At 35.8% G+C, this 24080-nt stretch overlaps 1 protein-coding gene across 1 annotated transcript; it reads left to right on the forward strand.

The window, feature by feature from the left end:
* The first annotated feature begins 9617 nt into the window (after positions 1-9617).
* On the forward strand, positions 9618-16326 carry SLITRK6 (SLIT and NTRK like family member 6). The gene is made up of 2 exons (XM_032680759.1): positions 9618-10157; positions 13404-16326. Exon 2 carries the CDS (start codon positions 13419-13421, stop codon positions 15939-15941), a length of 2523 nt encoding a protein of 840 aa, XP_032536650.1. The 5' UTR covers positions 9618-10157; positions 13404-13418; the 3' UTR covers positions 15942-16326.
* The last annotated feature ends 7754 nt before the right edge of the window (positions 16327-24080 follow it).

A 24080-nucleotide genomic window follows, 5' to 3' on the forward strand; every position in this document is an offset into this window, starting at 1 on the left:
AAATATTAGTAATGAATCCTAGGGGCCTCTAAGATTGAATACTGATACTTTTAAAATGAACATTTAGTTATAAAAGTTACCATTAAATGAGCTTCTTCAGATAGTGGGATTTCTCTAAGTTAACATCCCATGGCTTGTTTAGTATGAACTGTATTACTTTAACATGGTATTTAAGATATTTTACAGTATATTTTAAGATAATTAAAGTATTATTTCCATTTCTCTCCATGGTAGAGAAACCATACAATAGCACATGACTTTGAATAAGACTAATTACATGCTAATTATTATACTATGAGATGTAGTAATTCAGTTCTGAGGATTATTTTAAAGTGATGTGCCTTAACATTCTGTAACCAACAGATTTTGTATTCCTAAAGCATTCCACAAGATCACAGAATCACTGAAGTTGGAAGGGATCTGCTTAGATCATCTAATCCAGCCTCCCTGGCTCAAGCAGGGTCAGCTACAGCAGTTTGACCAGGAATACATCCAGTTAAGATTCATGTATCTCTAAAGATGGAGACCCTAGAACCTCTCCCTGCAACCTGCTTCATGGTTTGATGACCCTCGTTTCAGTCATTGCACCACCAAAATGTCACTTACGTGCATGAGAGGCTTCTGAAAGACTCAGAATGTCAATGAAAAAATAAATTCAGTTTTGGAAAACATGTTGCCATCATTTATACAGAAAAAACTCCAAAAAGGAAAAATATTTTCAGTACTAAAGGTAGATATTTATTTTTCTAATTAAGACAGATAATATGCCATAAAGGCACTCTAAATTGAAAAATACAGTTTATTCTGAGAATCTTTATCTTACCCCAACTACAACCTGAAAACAGAGGGGGAGAAATAATTTATACTTAGTCAGTCAGGTTATACTGCACATTGTACAGCATTTTGTATTAACTCACCATTCGTATTCTTTGTTATTAATTGAACTGAGATAGTGTCTACCATGCTGTGATTTTCATAAAAAAATCCATCCTTGATGTCACGCAGAATACCAGCCCCTGTTACTGACTCAGTAACTGTCCTGCAGTGAAGCTCACACAAGCTCATGGTCTGTGACTCAGTGAAATCCAGATGGCTTTCCAAAGTTGCCAGTAGACAGTCACTTGTAGTTAGATCTTTAAGTCAGATAAAGATTTATAGAGAAGTCAGAATTCAGAAGTTGCCCTTACTATGGGTTCTAAACAAAGCTGCTTTGTTTATAAAATCCCACATAAAAATGAGGTTAAGTGTTCATAGAAGACAATATACACAGGCAAGGTACTTAACAGGTAGTGTGTAGGAGAATAGATTTCTGGACAGAGAAATAATGTATGTATTCCTAACTATTGTATCTGTCAGTGTCACTGAGGAAAGGTAAAGGTGTGCAACAACTTGATCACAGCTGGTGAGATGAACTCTCTCAATAAAGTCACTACTTTCCCCTGTTCTCATCTCTTTCAATAGAAGAAAGAACAGGAAGTTCACTCTTCCTGACCTACTTTCTACATTTTTCTTCAGTGGAAATATTCTCACTCTTGTCCTTATCCCTCACCCCTGAGGACACTAAATTGAATTTTTCTTTCTTCATCCTAAAGAGGATTTTCTTCCCTTTTACAGAATAAAAATGTCTTCTTTTGCTGTGCTAATATTCTTCCTAGTCCATGTAAGAAATCACGATATCTGAACCACAAATGACAGTTCAAGGTAAGATGCAGTCCTATATGAATAAAAATTTCTATTCTTACCTCAAGAGTCAACACGAAGGTTCATTTGGTCTGCATCATCTGACTGCATAAAAAGAAGTAGGAGTCCACATCTGTCTAAATAAAAAATATAAAGAATAATACTAAATAAAATTATATAAGCCCCTTCCTCTTTCGTAAATAGGACTCAGCCATGTGAGTCCCATTTGTGCCATCAAAATAACAGGGTAAGCTATTGATATAGCATGTTGAAGTGATCAAAAAACACCTCTCAGTGTTTTTTAATACTTTCTACGCATCTTAGGCACACATTTTTAAAGGAGAAATCTGACATATCTTCCAAAAAAAAAAAAAAGATCCAGCTGTGCACTTTCCTGAATAAAAGGAAATCCCCTGGAAACTTCTAAAATATTTTTTTAATTCAGGAAATTGTATACTTCCTACTCTGTTGATTGCATTTTTCTTCAACCTAATGCATTTATTTCTATAGTGACTAACATGACCCTTACATTTCTAAAAGTAGCTTTCTAAAAATAAATGGCTATTTGAGAATAAAAGCCAAAACTGAGATCATTAGCAGATGTAGGTTTGTGTCTCCTTCCCACTTTGACAGAATGGTTGAAGTGGGTTCTAAATCTAGTAGACTAAGTTTCTTTAATGTGCTCTATTTGCTACCTGATAATAGTGAGTGGAAACAAGTATTATGGTTATGTGGCAGAATATAAAGCTAAAAAATATACTCAAGAAGGTAGCTGCAGATCTGTCACATCTTTCCTGAGTTGATTCTGTAGTCAGGTATATTCAGATATTTTATAGCTTGTACACTTCCAGTTAGAGCCCAATTCTCTTGCAGTTTTTACTCATCGATGCAGCACCTGCACCAGAGAACAGTGACTTTACCTATAGTCATTTGGTAGTAAAGTCAAAACAAGGAGATTTTTTTTCCCCAGTTCCACCAGTTACTGAAAAGCCTGACAACTCGGATATTGTGCAAAAGAGGAACATGGGCACTATGAATTTAGAGACAGGGAGCTTTATTGTCCCTCCCTGTTGTGTGTTAACCATCTAGGCAGTTATGCAGCATGCAGCCACTTGCTCATTTCCAATCCCCAGAGGGATGGGGAAGAGAATAAAAAGAGGAAAAGAATCACATAGGTCAAGATACATGTAGTTCAATAAATGAAGGAAAGAGGTGAAAAAAATATAAAAGACGATCACTCACCACCTTACATGAGTGGGTAACATCACTTACTGCCTGTTTCTGAGCAACGGGTACTTTCCCCAAAATGTCCCTCTCCTCACTTTTTATTGCTGACCATGACGCTATATGGTATGGTGTATCCCTTTAGCCAGTTTGGATAAGCTGACTTATGTCCCTTTGCAACCTCTTGCCTACTCTCAACTTGAACAAGGTGGGGCATAGTTGGAAGAACAGGAAACCTTTACACTGTACTTCTTAGAAGTAGTCAAAACACTGTTATATAATCAACACTGATTTAGTCACAAATCTAAAACATACCACTATACACTATAGACTGCTGTGAAGAACAACTCCATCCTAGACAGATCTAGCATGCACTGTTACCTGCTAAGTTTTAGATAACTCAATAAATTACAGTGACTTCCAGAGTGGTGCATTCCAAAGATTGGGATCTTAAGACAAATTAATCCTGATATGTCCACATATTAAAAAAAAGGACAATAGATCGATGAACTGGGACTTAACTAATGTACTTTTAGACTGAAGATTAGCTCACATCAATCCTGTACTGAGTCAGAATGGTGAGGGGCATATTACTAGCTATCAAGGTCTACTACTCTCTTGAACAACACTTATGACTTTACAGATCCAAAGAACATTCTTTGACATGGGTCTCACTTTCTTCAGTTCCTATATTACATATTCAGTTAGAGTTCATAACACAGGTCAGTGCCCCTGTAAAGCATATGCATTCTCAGAAAGAAGAGAAAATCTCCTTCAAAGCAGAGCTTTTTTCATTAGTTCATTAGACTTGTGTTGGGTCTGTGAATTTTACATAGTACCCTCAAGAGAAAGTATTTGAATGCTCTGGCTATTTGCAAACTGGCAAAAAATCAAACTTGAATGACTACTGCAAGCTTTACTCTTCGGGTGTTTTTCCATGTTGCCTGATATAATTCATTTTATCTGGATTTTGTGGAACAGCAGTAGCATTTAATGTATAATTTGGTTAGGCACAGGCACACATTATCATGAATAGGTTTAGGCGTAGTCAGCATGCACAAACTCATTTGTGCTTAACAGGATACTAATGTTAAATATTAATGCATTATTCATAGGCAAAAGGAAAGAAAATAGTTTTACCCAGCAATTTCAATATTTCATGTTTTCTTATTCATATTTATTGAAAAAGACTAAGAATAGTAATTTGTAACACCAAAAAAAATATAAACATATGTAAACTATCCTCTGTTTTGATTATTGATTACTGAACACTCAGAGGTTATTTCTACTTCTTTTCCTTTCCTTTAAAAAGCTTATGACATGTTAGCATACCTACATTTTTGTGTGTTACTAGTAAACTTTTAAATTATTGTCAGATTAATCAAAACTTAACAGTTCATCTGGAACAGTGAACATTTCGGTTGTAATTTTAAAAAAGAACATCATAAGTAAACTGAAAACTCATACAGCATCTGTGTGTGTATTTCTATAATCTCCAGCTTTGGAACAGAAGACCAAGCAATTTTGCTTTTAAAAAGATGTGGTACAGAAGATAAAAATATCCCATTGTTTCAAAAGCGTTACACAATTCTTATACCTTTGGATTGCACTGACTATTGGTACTGAGGTGATATTTTTTTAAGAGTTTTATGAGACCTATGCAGTCAGCTGCTCTCAGGCATAAAAGTCAGGAAATATGACTATTCTTTATTTGGAATATTTGTAACTATAATTTGAGGCTGACTACTTAGATGTGCATTTGGTAACTAATTGGCAGACTGTAACATATCATTTAAAAAAAAGTAAGTAAATCATAAATAGCATATATAAACTTGTAAGTATTTTTTAAAATGAAATTTTATTGAAATATACCTTAAAGGATATTGGCTGGAAGTTAAAAGTAATCAGAATTAAAAGTCCCAAGAAGTCAAGGGAAATTTTGTTGGTTTTATGCTGGATTTTCTCTTCTACATGGACAAAAGACACTTTATTCCATTCAGCTTCAAAAAAGTTTCAGATGCCTATGTGATAGTGGAGATGATCTCCTCAGTCTAAACCTACAGTAATTAAGGGTAATGGACAATAATGTTTCTGAGGTTGCAAAAATTACTAAGAAAGGGAGTACAAATTGATTAATAGAGAGTTTTTTACGCTCTTAGCATTCTGTGCAATGCCAAACCATGACACAATTTTCTTTTGTGTGTTCTTGTGCCATTGGCAAACAAAGTACATTTTAAAAAAATATGCAACTGATCCATTGTAACTGAGGGGAAATTACACCTGAAAAATTTAGTGGTCTTCTATGATGGGGTTACAGCATTGTTGGATGAGGGAAGAGCAATGACATCGGCTTGATGTTTAAGTGGAGACCAGTGTTGAACCATGTCCCTCAGGGGTCAGTATTGGGACCAATGCTGTTTAACATCTTTGTTGGTGACATGGACTACACTCATTAGTGTACTGTCAGCAAGTTTGCCAATGACACCAAGTTTTGTGACATGGTCAACACATTGGACGGAAGGAATTCCTTCTATCAGGACCTTGACAGGTTTGAGAGGTGGGCCAATGCAAACTTCATGAAGTTCGATAAGATCCTGCATATGGGTCAGAGCAATCCAAAGGAAAAATACAGGCTGGACAGAGAATATATGGAGAGCAACCCTGAGGAGAAGGATTTGGGGCATTTCATACAGCTCTGGGGCTCCCAGCATAATAACATGGACTTGTTGGAGTGAGTCTAGAGGAGGGCCACATAGATGATCATGGGGCTGGAGTACCTCTCCTATGATGACAGGTTGAGAGACTTGTTCAGCCTGGAGAAGAGAAGGTTCTGAGGAGACCCCCTAGCAGCCTTCCAATGCTTGAAGGGGGCCTACAAGAAATCTAGACGAGGGAATTTTTACAAAGGCATGTAGTGACAGGACAAGGGGCAATGGCTTTAAACTGAAGGCAGGTAGGTTTAGATTACATGTTAGGAATAATTTCTTTACTGTGAGGGTGGTGAGGCACTTGTACAGTTCACCTAGAGAAGTTGTGGATACCCCATCCCTGGCAGTGTTCAACGCCAGGTTGGACACAGCTTTGATCAACCTGGTCTAGTGGAAGGTGCCCCTACGCATGGCAGGGGGATTGAAACTAGATGATCTTTAAAGTCCTTTCCAACATAAATCATTCTATGATTCCATGATTTTATAATTTGTATACTTGTATATTAGGCATGCATATATGGGTCTAAGTTAATGTACTTAGAAACTGCGTTAGGGTAATAGAAATTTGTTCCTTTAACTTGATTGTTTTCTTATAAATTGAAGATATTTTTCAGAAATTTTTCAGAGAATTTTCTCTCAATAAGGTTCATATAAAAATGAAACTAAATTCTTGGAGAATAGCCCCTAAGCCTGCATACGACTTTTAGAGGGGAATCCTGACCTGCACTGACAATTGCAATGGGTTCATGACTGCAAAAAGCCACACAGAGTATTCAGAACAGAAGTAAGACCTATCACAGTACATAAAAAGGGACAGTAATTCTGTGAGGAAAATAAGTGTTCTGTAGTTGAATTAAATAATATCGTAGGCACTGGTAGCTTCCATAATTATAGCTATGTCACATTATGTTGGTTTTTTTTTTGTTTTATATGTGTGTATGTGCATGTGCCATGTTCTCTGATCCTACTTAGTTAAGTCTTAGCCTTGCTGACTGTTCTTCTATATGCAATTTTCATGTATACTATATATATGAGTTTTGAGTTCCTCAGCAGGCTGTCTCAGGTGTGAATATTCAAATGCTACTTAGTTGTTCCCTGAAAACATTTCCTTTCAGCATAATATCTTAAGCTTTCAGACCAGTACCTATTCAGAGTTCAAAGGGTTCATGTTGCCAGAAATATAGATGAAAAGTTGTTGATAAGGACTAGCAGCTTCTTGCAGGCAAAGAAAGATATATTACTTGCTTCCTACAACTTGTGTTGAATCAATGGCTCCTCATGTGCATTCTGAGAAATGATGATGAGTTGTGAATGATGGGGGAGGAGGCCTTTTCTTTCCACTGAAATAGAAAATGAAGATCCTTATTTCTCTTGATATTTTTAACATTGAAATTACAAATAAATGAGTAGAGCACCATGAAAATTCACATTTGGAAGAGCAATCCGTAAATATCCACATTACAAATTAACAGCGTTTTTATGGAGAACACTCTTCATAGTAATCTAGATGTAGTATTAGTGAGTCTTGACTGAGAGAGTGTGAGAGACCTTTACACTGCTTCTTATGGGTGTCCCTGTAGTGTCCAGAATTTTCCTGAACAGAGGGAATGTATTGCTCAGAAAAAAACCAATAGATTCAGTGAGAGTCTACAGGGACATTTTATGGTCATATCAAATTTTACAAATTACATAATTCAGGATCAGGTGTTTCCTCTGAGATTTATACAGGTAAAGAAACCTGCACGGCTTACCATATAACACAGAATTCAATAAAACATGGTGTCCAATATTAAACATTCTTTTTTAAGGTTTTAATACAAGATTTACATGCTTAAGAAAATTGAAATTTCTCTACACCTAAGTATTGACAAGAAAAACTCACTGAAAGAGAGATCTGCACTATATATATATATATAGTCATAGAGTATGGTCTCATTTCTGGTCTATGGAGATGCAGTTCTTTGTGAAGGGGTAAAGAGGAATGACATAGAAGCTTAAGGTCTCTTTTGGAAATAACTAACCCTGAGAGCTTCAGATTTTATTTCTAAAGCTTCACAAAATTTAAAATTGTCAGAGTAATTGATAAAGGCAAATATTTGAAGTAAAAGATACAAACTCTATGTCAGTTCAACACTGTCCATGAGGTGCATGTGCAGAATCACATTCTTTATAATAATCTGCTTAATGATTCATAAAATTGTGGTAGAAAGATAATCATTAACCATATTTTTATAAAGCTGGTAAATATGAAGTTTTTGGAAAGAGAAATATTGATAAATATTCTCATTGATTTTTAATTCCGTACGGTTAGGTTAGGAAATGCTGTCCTATTTTTAGAAGTTGATTTCTGGAAATATTTTTGTGATCAGGTTTTATTCTTGTGGATGTCACCTGAAAAGAAAAGAATGATGTTGTTTTCACTTCTGGTGTGAATGTCTCTATATACATTTCCATCTCAAACAGCCAACCACAAGTGAAGTGGAAAGACTTGTAAAATGTCTTGTAAAAATTAGAAATAATATGACTTAAAATTCATAAATTCAAAATTAATAAAGAATATAATTATTTATTTGGCTGGTCACAGATAGCTGAGAACCTCTGAGCCTTAAAATGTCTGCAAGTCTAGACAGAGTGGCAAGGCTCATTAAAAATAGCAAGTGCAGTCAAATATGTTGAAATGTGTTGAAATGAATGGAAATCAAATTGTTGCTGTTCCTTAGGAGCATTTCATCTTTTTTTTTTTTTTATTATTTTGCTATATTACATATTTTATCTTTGGAATATTAGGTACTGAGGAACTCATTCTAATAAGACGTGTGCATATGCCTATATATAAACATTTATGTCTATGTGTGTGGATATAAATATAGGACAAGATCTTGATAGCCTTCATCAAATGGAACAGAACATTACAGTACCCCTTTAAAAGCCGATGAGGCCATCTAGAGAGCTGTCTGTACAAACGCAGTAATGGGAATCTGACTGGTTGGAGGCTGTAGTAAACAATCTGTCAAGTAATCTAAGGCAGAACAAGAACAAAACAGAAATGCTACGTTCTAGAGGGTAATTACGCCAGAGCACCAGACCTATTGTTGCTTACCCAAAGGTTTTGTGGCTCCGTGACAGTGGGATGAACAAGCAAGTAGCATTTGCAGTCTATAAAACCATCCCTTGCAGTGCAAGAGGGATAAAGAAAATTTTCCTTCCATAGAATAAACATTTTCATGTCACCCTGCTATATCTGCTAATTACTTGTTTATGAGCACAAAGAAAATAATACCTCCAGCATGATACATGTCTTTAAAAATGTCCTCTCCTAAACCAGACGGTTTTTTATCAAAGCAATGTTTCATGCAAATGCAATACAATCTCACATGGACAGATACCAACACACTGTGCCAACATCTGTAAAACAGACTATTACAATCAACCCAGTCTTCTTCCCACAGAACAAGATGGGCAGTTTTAAAAAGGACTGATGGATGTTGCTGTGCAAGCATAAGCACCAATATTCCACAATTTGTTTTTCTTTTTTTTCAGAAATAAAGTATGTACAACTGTAGATACTCACCCCTATCCCAGTCACATTGAGTGAACTGGATTGAGAGCTGTCTCATTTATATACTTGAATAATTCTACACTTCAATGTGATAGACGTATTTTCCAGAGGACAAGGTTTCCCTTGTGGTGTGTTTTGTGGATTGTATTTGGGCTGGAATGCTTTCAGGTTTCTAAAGCAAGCATTTGCAGATACAAATTAAATACAAGATCTACCCAAGAGAACAAACTGCAAAAGCTGTAGTGGATGTTTATTACTTTGCAAAATCAGTCATTTACAGTCTTTAAGGAATCTAGAAGATATTTAGTTGACTTTTACTTTCCGAGCTTCACTTAGATAAGGGAAAAAGGAGGTGAGAGAAATTGCAGGAGAAGGAGGAGGAGCTGATCCGTCTCAAGGTGGAGCTGTATCTTGTATTAAATGACATTGGCAGATTAAAGCTCTCTAGTGGGGAAGGGCTTAAAGGCTGAGTCAAAAGCCAAGAAGTCTCTTTATTTACGCCTACCTCCCAGCCCCTGGCAATCTGACTAATAACAAACTGAGCTAACAGGAAAGACTAGAAAGAACAGAGAGAACACAGGAGCAGCTTGCATCTAAAAATCTGACAAACCAAGTGATCAAGTCAAGCTCTGCTGAGCATCTTGTTTATTTACTGCATCCAAATGCTTGCAAACAGTTAACTATATGCAGAAAAGTCAGCCTAGCTGTGAAGTATGCTGTGAATTTTAATTGAGGAAAAAGGACAACTGCTTGCAGGATGGTCTGATGTGCACGGCTGCCTGGAAGATTTTTTCAGTTGAATGCTTTGTACTTTGTCTTCTGAACAAGGATTTTAACTTTATGGAGCTGTAGTATTACTAGAGCTTGCAGCAAAGTGAAACTTGGAAGAAAGTGTGCATTTTTCACCAGGAAAATTTACATTGCATTGAAGCAGCTGCTCCAACTGTGCATTGCTGAGTGTTTCAGGGAGTGTTACTGCTGTACAGGTAAGAAAGATTCCAGTTAGTTAGCTTAGCACACGAGAATTTAATTTCCCAGTACAAGTTGAATTTATTTTTCTTCATGACTTTGTATAACTTTTATATTAAAGCATGGCAATTTGTACTGTATTTTAAACAGTTTGCCTGGTACGTTTATTCAAACTGCTAACTGTGTAGAATGTGTGTATTAAGGGAATGCTGTTTTTGAATCCCTTGAGGGGAGAGAAATGGGTGTTTGTTTTTATTTCCTGAAGTGCAAGAGTGGTCTTAAATGCATCATCTGACTGTGATTTCCTTCAGAATTTAATAAACAATCCTGAAGGCTTTCAGAAATTACCAATTCTTAGCTTGAGGCTTTGAAAATCTTCAGCATACATTTTTTAAATAGCTGAATTAAAACAAACTAACAAATAAAGCCCAACAAATGAAACAAGCTATTTCAATGTTGTAAAAACACATAAATTATTACTTATCAAGCATGTGATGTCTTTGCTGTAAGGTGACTACTTCTGAAAGTATTCAACTTTGCCTCATAGAAAAGACCATGACATTTTTTACTCTTTTAGAATTCCTACAGACCTTAGTTACAGTATGTAGTCAGCAGTTACAGTATGTAGACTTAGATGAAAGCAGATGTTAAAAAAAAAAGGCACCTTATGTTACCATGTAGAATTTTCTGAAAAACTTCACCACGTGGAATAAAAAAAGGTCAGCTTTGTCAAGAATTTTAAATTAAATTTTATTGTATTCTGAATTCTTTCAGTTAAATGCTAATCATCTATTATTTGAAAGGAGTATTTATTTTACAATAGTAGCCCACTGAGAACTTCATTACGTATTTCTGAGTGTTTAGAAAAAGAAAAAAGCTGGGAAAGAGGAAAAAAAGAATACAACCTTCCTATTAATTTTTACTGTGTGTATATAAGTCTGTGTGAGAGTTCTGGCTGCTCACAAAAATATGACGATGATTAAAATGCGAATGTTTTCCAATTGGTTACAAATGTTGTTACTTTCATCTCTGAGAGAAGGGCTTTCATTTTTATAACCTAATTTCTCAAAATGCACTACAATGCAACATGCCTTTCAGATTATTATTTTTTTTCTTTTGATTTAATTTTGCTCAGGGACTTTATAAGTGCAGTTTGAATTTGATGCAGGTTGACGCTGGAATTTCTGATGAGAAAAGTGTACAGAAATAAAGTTGAATTAGTCATGCAGTTGTTTTGAAGCTGGCATCTGTGTCAAGAGCTTATATATTTTTTACCTTGGGTCACTGGGAAGGGTAGTGATACATGTAAAGCAAAAATAAATCTCTAGCATAATATGATCCTGGAATTATTCTGCATACTTCAAAATAACATCTTGACATGTTGTGTCTTATCCAATACTTCTTAGGAAAACAGACTTAAAGGCATATATATTAAACATAGGCAACTGGAGTTCAGGGAGTATTATATGAGACAGTAAACCCATTTGTTCTATTGAAACAAAGATAAAAGCTTATTTTTAGGGACACTTTTTCTCACACTGTGAATTGCACTTGCAACTTCTCATGCTTCTACTCCCACTTATCAGGAGCTACTAATGGAGAAAAACATAATTCACTGTGCACACATTAGCTGTTGTTCTTTCTGTATGTGTGTATGTAAAACTCATACCACAGCATTTAAATGCCTGCATGTGTAAATCTTTACAATCTGTTCTAAGGGAAGCCTTGAGAAGTGTTGTCTCCAGTAACCAAGGTATATGATAATTAAAATATGGATTGATGAGATGCCAAATCATGTGACCACACTAAAAGAATATTCATGCATTTAACTGAATTGATCCTCGTAAAAGGTTCTGATCTTTCAGAAATTAACACAACTGGTTGTGTAGTGAATTCTGTACTCAGTGTTTCAATAGCTTAGTTGGAAAGACCAACTTACCTTTATTAGATGGATTACTTAAGAATCCTGCTTAGACAGATTCCTTGAGAATCCTCAAATAAATATCACAGCCCATAAAAGTTACTGATTTATAAATCATCCATTCCATTTTAAGATTTTTAATTTTTTTTTAATCTTTAGGATATGTGTAAATATTTAATTAAAGATTATAAACATTGATTTCACTCTACCTCATATATCAAGAGATACTATTGTTCTTGCTAATTGGCAGCCTTGACAGAAAGAAACAGAGAATATTTCAATGGAGTGCAGCACAAGTTAGTTCAAACCAATTATAAATGATTGTTTTAAACATCTAAATTTCATTTGTGACTCCATAGTTGTATTGTAATGATGCATTTGCCAGGTGTTGCAAAGATCAAGATCAGCTTGAAAGGTGATGATCATATTACATATCATATGGATGACACTGGTGATAATTTTTAATTTTAAAGCACAGTCAGTGCCATATACATTTCAGAAGTTTTGTGATAACTGATGATTATAATAATCAGAAGGAGTCTAATATTAATCTCAAAACAAATTTGTCCTTGCTTACTTGTTTCTTCTGACATGAACTGCATTGTCAGTTCTTTCTTCTTTTTTCTTTAATTGTGTATATAAATTTTTTTATGTGTATATTATATGCAAACATTACACGACTGTGTTGTGGTCCCTCTTTCCCTAAATAATTACAAACAACAATATACGCATTAAAATTTAAGTAAAGAAAAATAATTATTTTGTCTACTTCCTTTTCAGTTTGTGGGTACAAGGATTGCAGAGGAAATACACTTTGATTTCCATACATAATGCAGAACCAAAGGGAAATTCCCTGTATCCTGACTGAATGGGCTTGTTAAACCAAACCAAACCTTATTTCTTCTCATCAGCAGCTGGATAACATTAAGTTAAACTTAGCAAGGTACTCTTAGAATTTGCAGTGCTTTGGTGACACAAAGCAATGATCCAAAATATTATATTAGTTTCTATATAAGTTGCTTGGAACAGTAACTTATTACTGCTGTCCACTGAAAGTCTGTATAGCATATAAATAAAGGCAACACACTCTTGATTATCTCCTCTTATGACTGTTTATTGATTCAGTACATTAAACTAAATATATATTCTTATATTAGAAAATAATTCAATTGCTTTGCACAACATAATATTGTTTAAAAGACGGTGTAGCTCAATGGCAAGCATTAGGAATACTTTTTCTCTCTCTTGCTCCAGGAAAAAAACCCCACAACCCAAATCCTGTGAAATCATGACTCTATTACTTTTCCTTTTCCTTTTTTTTTCTTTTTATGTTTTTTATTAGAATCTGCTGGACAAGATGAAGCTTTGGATTTTTATTCTATATTCAGTTGTGGTTGCATCTGATCCTTTCCAGTCACAGCCCTCTTTTTCTTCAGTCAGAGGATCTTGTCAGAGTCTGTGTTCCTGTGAAGAAAAGGATGATACCATTATTATAAACTGTGATGAAAGAGGCATCAAGACGGTATCAGAAATAAATGTCCCACCATCACGGCCTTTCCATCTTAATCTGTTAAACAATGGCCTGAGTATGTTACACATGAATGATTTTGCTGGCCTTGTTAATGCTGTCTCTCTACATCTTGGTTTTAACAATATTGCAGATATTGAGCCTGGGGCTTTCAATGGTCTCAGCCTTCTTAAACAACTTCATATCAATCACAATTCTTTAGAAACACTTAAAGAAGATACGTTTAATGGATTGGAAAATTTGGAGTTTCTTCAAGCAGACAACAATTTCATCACAGTGATTGAAGCAAGTGCCTTTAGCAAGCTCAACAGGCTTAAAGTGCTTATTTTGAATGATAATGCCATTGAATCTCTTCCTCCAAACATATTTCGTTTTGTACCATTGACCCATTTAGATCTGCGTGGAAACCAGTTACAGACACTGCCCTATGTTGGCTTTTTGGAACACATTGGTAGAATACTAGACCTTCAGCTGGAAGACAATAAATGGGTCTGTAACTGTGATTTGTTGCAGCTGAAGATATGGCTAGAAAACATGCCTCCTCAGTCAATAATAGGTGATGTTGTATGCAATAGTCCTTCAGTTATTAAAGGCAGCATCTTAAGCCGGTTGAAAAAAGAATCACTTTGTCCCACTCATCCTGTCAATGAACTTGAAGATCCTTCAGGGTCACTGCCCCTGGTTGTAACCACCTCTATCAGTGATAGCCTCCTATCGACTAAGGTGATTCCTCTTCTGAAAGCTCATACTAAAGAACCAAGTTTAGTGCTTCAAACTTCAAAGCCTACTACGTTTCCAGGAATCTCTTGTCCCGTCCCCTGTCACTGCACCAGCCATATGCTCTCAGGAGTTCTTATGCACTGCCAGGAGCGAAATATTGAAAGTCTATCTGATTTAGGACCCCCTCCTCCAAATCCTAAAAAGCTTATTCTAGCTGGAAACATTATTCAGACATTACTGAAATCAGAACTGGTGGACTATACCAGCCTGGAAATGCTTCACCTGGGGAATAATCGCATTGAAATCCTTGAGGAAGGTTCCTTTATGAATCTGACTAGACTACAGAAATTATATCTCAATGGCAATCATCTTACAAAGTTAAGCCAGAATCTTTTTCTTGGCCTTCAGCACCTTGAGTACTTGTACCTTGAATATAATGCCATCAAAGAAGTTTTGCCAGGGACATTTAATGCAATGCCAAAACTGAAAGTCCTCTACTTAAATAACAACCTTCTGCAGGCTTTGCCACCCCATATCTTTTCAGGTATTCCCCTCACTAGATTAAATCTAAAAACAAACCAATTTGCTCATTTGCCTGTAAGCAATGTCTTGGATGAGCTGGATATGCTGGTACAAATTGAACTTGAAGACAACCCTTGGGACTGTACCTGTGATTCAGTTGGGCTGCAAAAATGGATACAAAAACTGAGTAAGAATACCATGATGGGTGATATTTTTTGTAAATCTCCAGGGCATCTAGCAAAAAAGGAATTAAAATCCCTAAACAGTGAAGTTTTGTGTCCAGGTTTAATAAAGAACCCTGCCCTACCAACTCATGCCAGTTTTGTAGTTGTGACAACTTCTTCTCCTACTGCCAACACTGCAGACACCATCCTGCGGTCCCTTACAGATGCTGTCCCACTTTCTGTTCTAATATTAGGACTGCTCATTGTGTTTATAACTATTGTATTTTGCGCAGCAGGAATAGTTGTTCTCGTTCTGCATCGGCGACGAAGGTGCAAAAAGAAACAGGCGGATGAGCAAATGAGGGACAGCAGCCCAGTTCACCTGCAGTACAGCATGTACGGGCATAAGACAACACACCACACAACGGAGCGCCCAGCTGCAACTCTCTACGAGCAACGTATGGTTACCCCCATGGTTCAGGTCTACCGCAGCCCATCCTTCAGCCCCAATCATACTGAGCAACAACAGGAGGAGGGAAGTGAGAAGGAAGCTAACGATTCCAAATATCTTCGCCGAAGTCTCCTGGAAAGAGAGAACAGTTCACCGCTTACAGGTCCAAATGTCAAATATAAGGCTACAGATCAATCTGCTGAATTTCTGTCTTTTCAGGATGCTAGCTGCTTGTATAGAAACATTCTTGAAAAAGAGAGAGAACTCCAACAACTAGGGATCACAGAGTACCTAAGGAAAAATATTGTCCAGCTCCAGCCTGACATGGAAGTTCATTATCCTGGAGCACATGAAGAGCTGAAGCTAATGGAGACGTTCATGTACTCCAGGCCAAGAAAGGTTTTTCTAGAACAAACTAAAAATGAGTATTTTGAACTCAAGGCTAACTTACATGCCGAGCCTGACTACCTGGAAGTCCTGGAGCAACAAACATGAAGTGATAATATTTTGGGTTGGGGCCGAATTTCTTTAATTCTATTTTAAGTTGGAACCATTGTAAATAAAAGTGCCTTATAACAACAGGTCAACAGTCAGAACTTAAGCACAGCAGTAATCCTAGCAAAGAAAAACTCAGGGATCACTGTGGGAAGCCATGGGATTGTGTGCTGGAAATATGTGTCACCCCAAATTAAACATTAATTTTGTGTAATTGAACTGTGGGAGGAAGATTGCTTATTGCAATATTCCTTATAACTTTAAAAAGGTGTGTATGGCATTCCATTCTGTACCCAATCTATGGAAAAATATTCATTACCCTTACTCTTTCTTTTTTTACCCCACATTTAATTAGATTTCTTAAAGAAAACCCAAAAAACCCCAATACTTGTGTTTGTATTTATATGGCTAGAGTGTATTTGTTAGGTTAGTACATGCACTGCATACATGACCACCATCCACAACTACACTTAAAATACCCTTATAATAAATATGAAAGGAATTGAAATGTTTTCATACTAAATGTTAATTAAAAAGAAAAAAAGATAAAATATTTTTGTGTGTGCACCCAGAGCCTGCAAATATTTAAGTATTTTACACGGAACTTCGTCATGTGCATTCTGTATCATATGTGGAAGGAAAAATATGTAATTATGTTTACCCAACATCTTCAGTGACGAAAAAGCAAACCTTTTGCTACTTTCTCTGTCTGATAGCTTTACCTAAGTTTGGACAAACTTTTCTTGAGCTGCTGCTATAAAATATTGTGCATCACTGGTGTTTCAACTCATAATCCTGGGCAATTTGAACGGCTACTGAGAATCAGCTGTAAATATGTTACTGCGTTTAATAAGTTTGATTTTTTATATATATACACACATGTATATAAATAACTTCTGTACTGGTTTAAATATTCTTGGAGAAAATGAGTTTGCTGTGTCTAGGAACTTCCAAGTGCAAATACAGGTCCTTTCCCACCCTACCCAAAAGCAACACTCAGACAGAATAACTGCAACAATACACACACGAGGAAGAATAATAATATTTAGTTATTTGTACAAAAATATATTTTCTGAAATTAGAATAAAATAAAGTGTTGTGGGGAAAATAGGTTAAAAAAACATAGAACACTGCAGGTTTATTTTTGCAATGAATTCTTGCTAGATTTATATTTACTATTTATTCTGTATAATTTTGTATTTTTTTTTCCTCCAACTCAGAAGAAAAGAAAAAGCTTATTCATGGAGGCTTTTCAAGCTAATCAAGGAACTTTTCCCTATTCATGAAAAGGAAATAAAGATTTTTTAAAATGTCTTTTTCTTAAAAGTCACTTTTTAAAGAAGGCAGCAACTTCTGCATGCACAAGTTTAAAATTATTTGGGAATTAAACACAATGCTTCTCACTCTTGTCATGTGGACAGAAGCATCTTATCCTGAGTGCAGTAAGGCAATTCAATCTCTGTGCATGACTGACATGGTGACAAAAGAAAATTTCTGACCTGCATTTATCTTCCTCTAAGCAAATCTTTTGTAAACTGACTATGCATGATTCTTTTTTCTAATTCTCAATTGTAAAGTGAAAGATCAGCTTTATTACTACATGTCTACATACGTATGCTAAATTTAGCATTGAAGTCTTTACTCAAAGTAAAAAGATATATTCTTTACTTCATATTACTGTTCATGTCTTACCAATATGTATATACCAATGTGAGTTCTTCATATTCTTTGTACATAAGTTTCTAACAGACAAATTTCTTACACTACAAACGGAACTCAGATTCTCAGTTTTTTCAAATTTGCAAGAGATAACAACTTTTATGGTGCTATACTAATTTCTGCAACTTGAAGATCTGGCCACATGTTGTCTCTGTTAAAAAATCAACTTTCTTATTATTTTTGAGGTATCCTCTGTTTGTTATGGAGGTCAAACTTGTTGGTTTACAAAAATCAAAATTTCAGTTATTAGAGAATAAGTATTATTTCCTCTTTCTATATATGAGAATAAGTTATTCAGAAAGCCTATCTATTTTGCAGGATTAGGAAGAGTAAATGTGGTGACAACATATTTGTTTCATTGTTATCTTTATTCTGGATAAGTAGAGACAATGCTAAGTATTACTTGTGCGGGTATGGGTGAGACAAGGGAAAATGCAGCTACAATAAATTTGCATTAACTTAGTTATCTAGTATTATTTTAGATGTACTTGAATTTTCAAGACATGTGAATGGGCTTCACAGACCTACCATAGAACCTACGGAAACCTGTATCAGGATCTGGAGGAGCAGCTGGAGCCCAGGTGGGATGGCTTAGAGCATCAAAATAACACTAGATATCTCTATTTAAGTAAATTACTTTCTCAGAGGAAAAAGTTCCAATGTATTCTTTTGAATAATTAGGATAGAATGAAAAATTGAATTTATTCAATGGTAGTAATGCTAGAAAGCCTTGAATTCTGAATCAGACCCATTAAATTGTACTTTTTTCAAATTGTCAGAGAGCTCAAATTAGTGTAGAGAAAAAAAATCAGAATAAAAATATAAATGCTACTTGATAACAGAGTTTATTTTTTCAGTGTCTTTCATTTCAGTAGTTATTTCCAAACAAAAAATGGGTGCAAAAATAACACCCTGCAATTGGCAAGATGCAGGGAAATGATGATTCAAGCCCCCAGGCTTAGATTTAAGAGAAATAGCTTCAGACTAAAGACAATTGCCACATGCACAGATGTCACTTTGCTTAGCTGCTAACAGTTACTTGGCAGAATGTTGAGGACAACTGTGTGGCAAAACATTCTTCTTTGTTGCAGTCTCAAAGCATCAGAAAGAAGAGTGAGCTAAATTAATGTCAAAACAAGTCAGTTACACAGCTGTATGAGAGCATTGCTCAGCAGGATTAAAGAGACCTTTACCATTTAGCTTTCCTTCAGCAGGGAATTTCATGTCTTTCATCACATAAGGACAAATGTACTCTGTGGCAGTCTGTAACACCAAAAGTGGTTTGGCAGTATCCAGGAATCACTAGAATGTGGCTCTCTGTCCACTTTCCTACCATCAGTCCCAACAAGACTACCATGTAATGAGAGTTTGTATAATGAGGAGAGGGGAGTCTGCCTATAGCCTTACATTCATACAGTGCTTTTTCTGGCTATGAGGAAATTTCATATTGCAATAACAAAAAAGGACAAAAATTTGACCTTATATGATTATACTTCAGCAGAAGAAAATCAGTATCTGCTGACAAAAATAAAATTATGATATAAGAAAGGCATCATAAAAGAAAGAGGGATGCAATATCTCTTTCTGAAAGTTCCTTGGAACTTTTTCATTCTAACAATTGGAAATGTGTCTGTAATATTACTAATGTTTGCAGAAAGTTGGGAAGGGTATTCAGAACTTCCCTTTTCAAAACCATTCTCATATTTTATTCTATTTTTTCCCAGTGACAGGCACAGTTAAGTGTTTTGATACATTTTACTTAGATAGAATAATGGAGGTTGGAAGGCAAAGCATGTTTGACAGTCTGTAGCAAAGTGGATCCATTTCTCTCCTGTCAACATGATAGTTTAATTGAGTGTGAGAACAGTGCTTCGTCAAGCACACCGCTGTAAGTGGCAGCTCTGTTATTGTTGCTAGGGCACCTCAAGGTAACCAACACTACCATTTTTTGCCTCACATTTCAGTGAAGAAAATATATTAAGTAACACTACAGACCTGTTTCCTAAATAAACGTATTAAAACAATTTATTGCACTTCCTTATTTTAAGCTGTTCTTATCAAATTCATAAAAGACAAATGCATTTCTCTTTCTTTTTCTTCCCACTACAGGTAATTTTCACACAGAGTTTTAGTATTGATACTTGATTATATTGCCTGCAAGTGATGCCTCTCCAAGCTTCTGAACAGAAATAAACCCCAACACCACACCCCAAAATGCCTATTCAGCAAAACCTCTAAATTCACACATAAATTAGAGTATTTGCCTATTCAGAAATGGCCTAATATTTTTACATATACTTATCTATTAGAATGACAGATCAACCTTTCTGTAATTATATTCTAGGTCATACTTATTGGCAGTAATGTGTCAAACCTAGCAGATTCGAAATCAAAACCTTTTAACACACAGTCATTGTTTCTCTGATTGCAATTTGAGGATCAGGTTTTGGCTCTCTTTGCATGACCAAAATGGTTTGACACCAAATAGAAGATGTATGCCATGTTCCATTTACTTACACAGAGATTACTAGTTTTATACTATGCTAAACTGAACAAAATAAGTTTGACCAGGATGGGAAACCATCTTAAAAAGTTCATTTTCTGGTGTGTTAATAAAAAAGGTTACTTACCACAAATAAGACATTATTTCACAGAATGAAGTAACAGTGGAAAGGGGAAAATGGAAACAGAATTTCAAAATCATCATCAGAAAGGATTCTGGATTATGATTCTGAGGATGCCATTGTCTACAGCAATATACTTAATCAGCTGCACCAAAAGTCTGCAAGTTTCATGTAGATTTACCGAAATCATCATGAGATAAAAAAACCCAACCAAACACTTGCCTAAATTCAAAAGATCAGCTGAAAAATTTTGGTAAGACTGACACATTTGTCTTCTGCGCTCCCTAGCACAGAACACCTGCCTTTCCATTAATGAACTTCAGACTCAACCATAGACAGCCCTCTGACATTATAATCTACTGTCGCAATTGAAATTACTCCTTGGAGAAGTTTTACAGTGTGTATATTGCCTTCAGTAGTCTGTTCCTCTGAGACTTGATGATTGGTGCACCCTCTGGGATGTAAGACAGGAAAGATGATCCTGTATTACAAGTCAAAACGCTGTCTCTTTTTTTTTTTGATTTTCTGAAGCTTATGTTATTGTTGATGTTTGAGGAGCTGGAATCTAATGTTTCTGTTCCTTGAAGCACAAGTGAACTGTAGCTGGAATCAATATGGGGAAGATAATTGCCATACTGAGAAGATAAAGCATGGTGTTTTCTTTCTTGCTCATCTCCTAAGGGTCAGCTTTGGGTTTTTGACACAACAGAACAAATTCTAAAGAGCCACAGTCTAATGGAAAGCAGCTAACCTTGAGGAATAAAATAAAAGGCCAGATGCTGTTCAGCTCTATGAAAACAGGATGTGATGAAGAATTTTTTATGTTATTTATTCAGCTTCATCAAGATGGAGTGCAAGTACATATGCACAGCACATTTCATAAAATATTTACCAAAGTTTCATGTTCTAAGACATTAACTTCAAAACATTCACAGTATGTTTCATCTATTAGTACTGGTAGGACTACTTTTGCTCAATTATTACCTTTAGTTTATGATTTGGAATGGTTGAGTACTGAAAAGGAGGAGAAATATTTCAAGGAAAAATGTTATTTATTGTAACTTTGGTTATTTGTTTTTGTAGAACACTTCATCCAGACTATTTAATTTTCGGATAATTTTTTTACAGGTTAAGAATTTTAAAAATTCTTCCAGTTGTGATTATTTACCAAATAAACTACAGAAGAGTACATAATTAATTTTTCAAATAGAAAGAAGCCTCAAACCTTTTATATATGAAGAAATCCTATGGAATGCTAGTATAAACTTGCATTTTAAAATAAACTATGACATTAATTTTATCAGTTCAAAAAGTTACTACTATTTTTAGTTTCAAATTAAGAAGCATCTCAGCATTTTTGTATTTTTCAAAATCCTAAGCCAACACAATGCTTTCATGATGACATATATTTGGGTTAAATACATATTAAATGGTTCCATTCTAAGACTTATCAACAAAAACAATACTTTCAAATATAATATGCTGCTTCCTCTCAGTTTTCCCTGCTCAAACTGTGTATTGTGGAAAAAAAAAACAAAGCAAAACCAAAACAAAACCAAAAAAAAAGCATATTTCTTGAGTAAGAAGAACAAACAAGATGAATTCTTTTGTATCTTTGTTATAAACCCTGTTTGGGGAGTAGAATATTATGTTTTCCCATCCCTGTGGCACAGTATGTTCATACAGTTCATATAACACGTAAAACAAAAAGGTTTGACCTAACTAGTAGTCTATGCAATCATGTTCTTTTTAAGTGGAAGGTTTTTGCCACTGCACTTTTAAAAAGAGCTTGTGTGTCAAATATCTTTTGAATATATCTGCTAGATCAGACCCCAGAGGTATCTGAAATTTTTATGAAACTTAATAAGATGCAAGGTTACAGGCTGCCGATTCTGGGCTAGTTTATAGGAATCCAGACACCATCGATTTTTGGGCTAGAGGACAGCAAGAAACCCCTGTCATGTTTTACAGAGGAAAGGTTCTTGACCAACAGTTAAAGACAGATTGTTTCTTTCGTTCTGCCCAAGGTGTTCAGTGTTCCACAGCATTGTATCCTATGACTTAATACTGAATGTAAAACATTACTAACTCAAAAATGTAGAATTTAGATGCCACTGTTCACAAAAGGTAAGTATTTCCATGAGTTAATAAAGAAATGAAGATTAAGATCTGGAGATTTTAACTGCCTCATGTGTTACACAGGTGCCTGTAAGTAATATATTACCTCTGGAGAGATGGGTGGGAGGTGGCATTTCTGCCTATTGACCACTGATGTATTCAGATTTCCTGAAGGGAAATGCTGTGCTGAGGATAACTGTCTTCATGCTGCCATACGTGATATTATGAGGGCTGAATCATGTTCTATAGATTCTAAAGTAATTGTTTATTATAGGCTCTAAACACTGAAATGTCATCTGAAGTTGGACTTCTTGCAGACTCAGATTCCATGACTTTTTATTTATTAAAAAAGACAACAGAATATACAGAAGCTTTATTATTTTCTATATGAAAGCAATCTTGTAAAGGTAATAATGGCCCCTGATTTTTTGATTAATGTCTTGATTCAAGGGTCATTAAAGCTAAGGAGTTATATCTTTTGGGATATGGACTTATGCAGCAGCATCTTAAAAATCTATGGTTTTGTCTGCACAGATATATATAGAAAAAAGTACTTGTAGATGCCTTAGGGTGTTGTGGCACCGAGTCGTTTTCCAGGCAGCATGAGCTGGAAGTAGTCAAGACCAGTGAATTTTCTTAACTGTGAGACTTGACCATATGTTAACAAAAGTACATCACAAAAACTATTCCAAAGATTCCCATGACACGGTCTCCTGAAAAAGTGAAAGGCATGTATCTGTTTTTTCCTCTCATTTTTTCTGACAGCTAAGTATGTTAAGAAGATCATAATGTAGGTTGTAAAAGTAGATATGAATCAGTCAATCAGTCATGGCCAAGCTTCGCAAATGAAGATTTGGGGAGGGCTCTACCCACGTTTGTTACAAGCCCGCTGGTGGCTAAAAAGGCCAATACGAGATAGGCACGTCCGGCTGCAAAAGGCACAGCAGAAAGACTCCTTAGGTGGTATATTCTGCAAGACACGATTCTTTCTGTGTTGTCTTTTCTCCTCAAGAGTGATCCTGTGTGCTTTCTCAAAGGTATCAGCAGCGTTATAGATGGTGTGTTTCCAGACCTCCCGATTGGAGGCCAGAGTAGACCAGTTATGTTGATCAGTATGGCCAAGGCTGAGATGCTGTTTCAGGGAGTCCTTGTGTCTCCTCTTCGAGGCTCCTCTCATGCCGCAGCAGGTGGCAAGTTCACCATAGAGCAAGATCTTAGGGAGGCGGTGGTCCTTCATCCCTGAGACATGCCCTGCTCAATGCAGCTTTGTTCTCAGCAGCATGGCCTCGATACTTGTGACTGCTGCTTGTTCTAGAACAGATGTATTGGTCACATAATCTGACCAGTGGATGTTTAGGATTGTATGGAGGCAGCATTGATGGAAGTGTTCTAGGAGTTGCAGGTGGTGGCGGTAGATGATCCATGATTCAGATCCATACGAGAGAGTAGACAGCACTATGGCTCTGTTAAACGCTGATCTTGGTACTTTTCTTCAAGTGTTTATTTCGCCAAACTCTCTTATGAAGCTTTCTGAAGGCACTATATGCCTTTGCTAACCTGTTGTCTATCTCTCCGTCAATCTTACCATCCGAGGAGATGAGGCTACCTAGGTAATTAAACTGCTGAACTGATTTGAGCTCTGATTGGCCAATAGTGATATGGGGATGATGGAAGACTT

Source organism: Chiroxiphia lanceolata, chromosome 2 (assembly GCF_009829145.1).
Source record: "Chiroxiphia lanceolata isolate bChiLan1 chromosome 2, bChiLan1.pri, whole genome shotgun sequence".
Taxonomy (NCBI): Eukaryota; Metazoa; Chordata; class Aves; order Passeriformes; family Pipridae; genus Chiroxiphia; species Chiroxiphia lanceolata.